This window comes from Coregonus lavaretus (assembly GCF_964263955.1).
Source record: "Coregonus lavaretus genome assembly, contig: HAP1_SCAFFOLD_333, whole genome shotgun sequence".
NCBI lineage: Eukaryota > Metazoa > Chordata > Actinopteri > Salmoniformes > Salmonidae > Coregonus > Coregonus lavaretus.
Window position 1 is genome coordinate 346612 of NW_028164623.1, and position 6456 is coordinate 353067.

Genomic DNA, 6456 nt, shown 5'->3' on the forward strand with positions numbered 1-6456 from the left:
TCCAGTTACTACAACACTACAGACCTCCCCTAGTATAAAGGTAGGGGTTAATACTACTACTACTAGTACTACTACTATCCAGTTACTACAACACTACAGACCCCCCCTAGTATAAAGGTAGGGGTTAATACTACTACTACTACTACTACTACTACTACTAACCAGTTACTACAACACTACAGACCTTCACTAGTATACAGGTAGGGGTTAATACTACTACTACTACTACTACTACTACTACTATCCAGTTACTACAACACTACAGACCTCCCCTAGTATAAAGGTAGGGGTTAATACTACTACTACTACTACTACTACTACTACTACTATCCAGTTACTACAACACTACATACCTCCCCTAGTATAAAGGTAGGGGTTAATACTACTACTACTACTACTATCCAGTTACTACAACACTACAGACCCCCCCTAGTATAAAGGTAGGGGTTAATACTACTACTACTACTACTACCCAGTTACTACAACACTACAGACCCCCCTAGTATAAAGGTAGGGGTTAATACTACTACTACTACTACTACTACTACTACTACCAGTTACTACAACACTACAGACCCCCCCCTAGTATAAAGGTAGGGGTTAATACTACTACTACTACTACTACTACTACTACTACTACTACTACTACTACTACTACTACCCAGTTACTACAACACTACAGACCCCCCCTAGTATAAAGGTAGGTGTTAATACTACTACTACTACTAACCAGTTACTACAACACTACAGACCTCCCCTAGTATAAAGGTAGGGGTTAATACTAATACAACTACTACATTACTACTATCCAGTTACTACAACTCTACAGACTACTACTACTACTACTATACTACTACTACACTACAGACCTCCACTTACTGCAGGACTCTGTGTACAGGTAATACTACTGTAGTACTAATATTACTACCCAGTTAGTACAACGCTACAGACTTCACCTACTGCAGGACCCAGCATATAGGTAGGAGATAGGAATAACAGCTCTTTACTGAAACAGTTTTTCTGTTATCTGTCTAGGTTCTAGTCAGCCTTTCAGCTCCGTAGCTCATCAGTAACTCTCCTCCTGTCTCCTCTCTCCTCCTCTCGTCTCCTCTCCTCTCTCCTCTCTTCCCTCCTTCCTCCTCTCTAGGTTCCAGTCAGTCCCTCTGCTCCGTGGCTCCTCAGTAACTCCAGGAAGAGAACTGTATGTCTTCATCTAGCAGTCTGTAGGAGATTAGAGCACTGTCACCATCACACCATCTATACTGTTCCATGATCTTTAATGTGTCTATAATGTTGTGTGTGTGTGTGTGTGTGTGTGTGTGTGTGTGTGTGTGTGTGTGGGTAGCTACAGGACAGAACCCAGTTCAGTGATGTGGACCTGGTCCAGTTGAAGCGGTACTGGGACCGAGGGATGACCAGTCTGGGTTCTGTCTGCAGAGAGAAGATCAACGCAGCAGCCAATCAGCTCAACGTAGACACTGAGATAGTCAAGGTAGCAACCAATCAGAGGCTTCCTCTCAGCTGTATCAGCTGTAGTTGGGTGTTCTAACAGTATTTGGGTGATTGACAGACGTGGATCTTAACAGTATATTATATGTTGTGCTGTTTGTTTGATTGATAGACGTGGATCGGGAATCGGAGGAGGAAGTACCGTCTGATGGGCATCGAGATCCCGCCCCCTAAAGGTGGGCCGGCCGTGTTCCTGACTTCACAGGAAGGGGAGGAGTCTCCCTCTACGCTGAGTTCCGATGGGGAGGGGCTTAGAACGCCAGAGCTGGGAGACAACCTAAACGATGGAGCGTCCTTCTGTCTGTCCGAGGGTGAGACACGCACACACACACACACACACACACAACCGACCCCAGTAGCAGTGTCCAGTGTGACGGTGTTGTTGTATTTAGATGGGACCAGTGATTCGTACCAGAGAGAAGAAGAGGAAGGAGTAGAGGAGGAGAGCAGCAGCGCCCCCATGGCTCACAACGTGGTACTGCAGTATACACTCTGTTATTACACTAGTACAATACACTGTTATTACACTAGTACAATACACTGTTATTACACTAGTACAATACACTAGTACAATACACTGTTATTACACTAGTACAATACACTGTTATTACACTAGTACAATACACTGTTATTACACTAGTACAATACACTAGTACAATACACTGTTATTACACTAGTACAATACACTGTTATTACACTAGAGATACACTGTTATTACACTAGAGATACACAGGTACAATACACTGTTATTACACTAGTACAATACACTGTTATTACACTAGAGATACACTAGTACAATACACTGTTATTACACTAGAGATACACTAGTACAATACACTGTTATTACACTAGTACAATACACTGTTATTACACTAGTACAATACACTGTTATTACACTAGTACAATACACTGTTATTACACTAGTACAATACACTGTTATTACACTAGAGATACACTAGTACAATACACTGTTATTACACTAATACAATACACTGTTATTACACTAGTACAATACACTGTTATTACACTAGTACAATACACTGTTATTACACTAGAGATACACTAGTACAATACACTGTTATTACACTAGTACAATACACTGTTATTACACTAGAGATACACTAGTACAATACACTGTTATTACACTAGAGATACACTAGTACAATACACTGTTATTACACTAGTACAATACACTGTTATTACACTAGTACAATACACTGTTATTACACTAGTACAATACACTGGTACAATACACTGTTATTACACTAGTACAATACACTGTTATTACACTAGAGACACTGTTATTACACTAGAGATACACAGGTACAATACACTGTTATTACACTAGTACAATACACTGTTATTACACTAGAGATACACTAGTACAATACACTGTTATTACACTAGAGATACACTAGTACAATACACTGTTATTACACTAGAGATACACTAGTACAATACACTGTTATTACACTAGTACAATACACTGTTATTACACTAGTACAATACACTGTTATTACACTAGTACAATACACTGTTATTACACTAGATACACTAGTACAATACACTGTTATTACACTAGTACAATACACTGTTATTACACTAGTACAATACACTGTTATTACACTAGTACAATACACTGTTATTACACTAGTACAATACACTGTTATTACACTAGTACAATACACTGTTATTACACTAGTACAATACACTGTTATTACACTAGTACAATACACTGTTATTACACTAGAGATACACTAGTACAATACACTGTTATTACACTAGTACAATACACTGTTATTACACTAGAGATACACTAGTACAATACACTGTTATTACACTAGAGATACACTAGTACAATACACTGTTATTACACTAGTACAATACACTGTTATTACACTAGTACAATACACTGTTATTACACTAGTACAATACACTGTTATTACACTAGAGATACACTAGTACAATACACTGTTATTACACTAGAGATACACTAGTACAATACACTGTTATTACGCTAGAGATACACTAGTACAATACACTGTTACACTAGTACAATACACTGTTATTACACTAGAGATACACTAGTACAATACACTGTCAAAATTGGGATATAATGAAGAGCGTTGAGATTTAGCCACTGATTGTATAGGGTTGTGTTTCCTAACAGAAGATAGAGGTGATTGATGATGATGATGAGGAGGATGGTGTTGAGATGGTCGGATCTGATATGGAAAACATGCAGAACCTCCTGGAGTTTAAGGTGAGGAACACACCCCCACACCCCCACACCCCCACACCCTGATGTGTGTAGCCCAGTGTGCCATGTTTATTTTTTATTTATTTATTTCACCTTTATTTAACCAGGTAAACCAGTTGAGAACAAGTTCTCATTTACAACTGCGACCTGAAGTGTGCCATGTGTGTGTGTGTGTGCGTGTGTGTGTGTGTGTGTGTGTGTGTGTGTTTCAGCTGGAGGAGGTGCAGTATTTGGAGAGTCAGCTACAGAACCAGAATCAGAGATATAATGAGTTGGAGACCTTCACCAAGAGTCTTCTGACCGCCATACGGACCAACAACCTGGACAGACAACAGGTACACTCACACACTGTCACTTACACACACTTATACACACACACAACACACACAATAATTCTGAAACAGCATAGTGTGTTTCTGACTGTGTGTGTGTGTGTGTGTCCTCTACCTACCTGGGTCACCGTGTGTGTGTGTGTGTGTGTGTGTGTGTATAGGAGCTCCTAGCCAGCCTACCTCAGCCTTCAGATCAGGACTGGGACATGAGTCCAGAGGGAGGAACCAACTCAATCTCCACAACAACACAATCTGCAGCCAATCACGAGTCCCCGTTGGCTGCCGGGAGCAACGACGAGACACCATTGGTCAACCCCAACAAAGACCTCCCATTGGTCACTATAAACGAAGACGGTTCATTGATTGCTGAGCTCAACGAGTCGTCTGTATCAGAGGAACTAGAGACTGAGACCGGACCAGAGTGACTACTGACACACACAAACACACTCCACACCCCAGGCCTGTGGATGGATCCTAAACTAACCCCGGGCCTGTGGATGGATCCTAAACTAACCCCGGGCCTGTGGATGGATCCTAAACTAACCCCGGGCCTGTGGATGGATCCTAAACTAACCCCGGGCCTGTGGATGGATCCTAAACTAACCCCGGGCCTGTGGATGGATCCTAAACTAACCCCGGGCCTGTGGATGGATCCTAAACTAACCCCAGGCCTGTGGATGGATCCTATACTAACCCCAGGCCTGTGGATGGATCCTATACTAACCCCGGGCCTGTGGATGGATCCTATACTAACCCCGGGCCTGTGGATGGATCCTATACTAACCCCGGGCCTGTGGATGGATCCTAAACTAACTGTGCTGGTCTACCAATGCCTTTTCTATTACATATCACTCTGCCTTGTCTGGTCAGGTTCCAGACACAACAATAAACAGACTCCATAATAACTGACCTGACGACTCTGTCTGTTATTACTCTGCCCAGAATGTCTGTTACTGTCTGTTACCATCCAGAATGTCTGTTACTCGACTGGCTGTCTGTTCCTCTGCAGGTGTGGATGGTGTTGTTGGGAAGGTCTGTGGTGGGAGAGTTCTATAGGGAGTTATGTGGTGGGAGAGTTCTATAGGGAGTTATGTGGTGGGAGAGTTCTATAGGGAGTTATGTGGTGGGAGAGTTCTATAGGGAGTTATGTGGTGGGAGAGTTCTATAGGGAGTTATGTGGTGGGAGAGTTCTATAGGGAGTTATGTGGTGGGAGAGTTCTATAGGAGTTATGTGGTGGGAGAGTTCTATAGGGAGTTATGTGGTGGGAGAGTTCTATAGGGAGTTATGTGGTGGGAGAGTTCTATAGGGAGTTATGTGGTGGGAGAGTTCTATAGGAGTTATGTGGTGGGAGAGTTCTATAGGGAGTTATGTGGTGGGAGAGTTCTATAGGGAGTTATGTGGTGGGAGAGTTCTATAGGGAGGTATGTGGTGGGAGAGTTCTATAGGGAGGTATGTGGTGGGAGAGTTCTATAGGGAGTTATGTGGTGGGAGAGTTCTATAGGAGTTATGTGGTGGGAGAGTTCTATAGGGAGTTATGTGGTGGGAGAGTTCTATAGGGAGTTATGTGGTGGGAGAGTTCTATAGGGAGTTATGTGGTGGGAGAGTTCTATAGGGAGTTATGTGGTGGGAGAGTTCTATAGGGAGTTATGTGGTGGGAGAGTTCTATAGGAGTTATGTGGTGGGAGAGTTCTATAGGGAGTTATGTGGTGGGAGAGTTCTATAGGGAGCTATGTGGTGGGAGAGTTCTATAGGGAGTTATGTGGTGGGAGAGTTCTATAGGGAGTTATGTGGTGGGAGAGTTCTATAGGGAGTTATGTGGTGGGAGAGTTCTATAGGGAGTTATGTGGTGGGCGAGTTCTATAGGAGTTATGTGGTGGGAGAGTTCTATAGGGAGTTATGTGGTGGGAGAGTTCTATAGGAGTTATGTGGTGGGAGAGTTCTATAGGGAGTTATGTGGTGGGAGAGTTCTATAGGGAGTTATGTGGTGGGAGAGTTCTATAGGGAGTTATGTGGTGGGAGAGTTCTATAGGGAGTTATGTGGTGGGAGAGTTCTATAAGGAGTTATGTGGTGGGAGAGTTCTATAGGGAGTTATGTGGTGGGAGAGTTCTATAGGGAGTTATGTGGTGGGAGAGTTCTATAGGGAGTTATGTGGTGGGAGAGTTCTATAGGGAGTTATGTGGTGGGAGAGTTCTATAGGGAGTTATGTGGTGGGAGAGTTCTATAAGGAGTTATGTGGTGGGAGAGTTCTATAGGGAGTTATGTGGTGGGAGAGTTCTATAGGAGTTATGTGGTGGGAGAGTTCTATAGGGAGTTATGTGGTGGGAGAGTTCTATAGGAGTTATGTGGTGGGAGA

The 6456-nt window shown here is 42.7% G+C and overlaps 1 protein-coding gene across 1 annotated transcript in view; it reads left to right on the top strand.

Moving 5' to 3' along the window:
* The window catches only part of LOC311116843 (highly divergent homeobox-like), a 50655-nt gene extending 45645 nt beyond the window's left edge, over positions 1-5010 (top strand). Inside the window, exons 4-10 of the mRNA XM_084191879.1 lie at positions 1148-1201; positions 1346-1492; positions 1622-1820; positions 1902-1984; positions 3680-3772; positions 3982-4104; positions 4263-5010. Coding sequence (XP_084048005.1) covers positions 1148-1201; positions 1346-1492; positions 1622-1820; positions 1902-1984; positions 3680-3772; positions 3982-4104; positions 4263-4526 — 963 coding nt within the window. The 3' untranslated portion in view covers positions 4527-5010. The remainder of the gene's footprint in view (positions 1-1147; positions 1202-1345; positions 1493-1621; positions 1821-1901; positions 1985-3679; positions 3773-3981; positions 4105-4262) is intronic.
* Positions 5011-6456: the final 1446 nt, after the last annotated feature.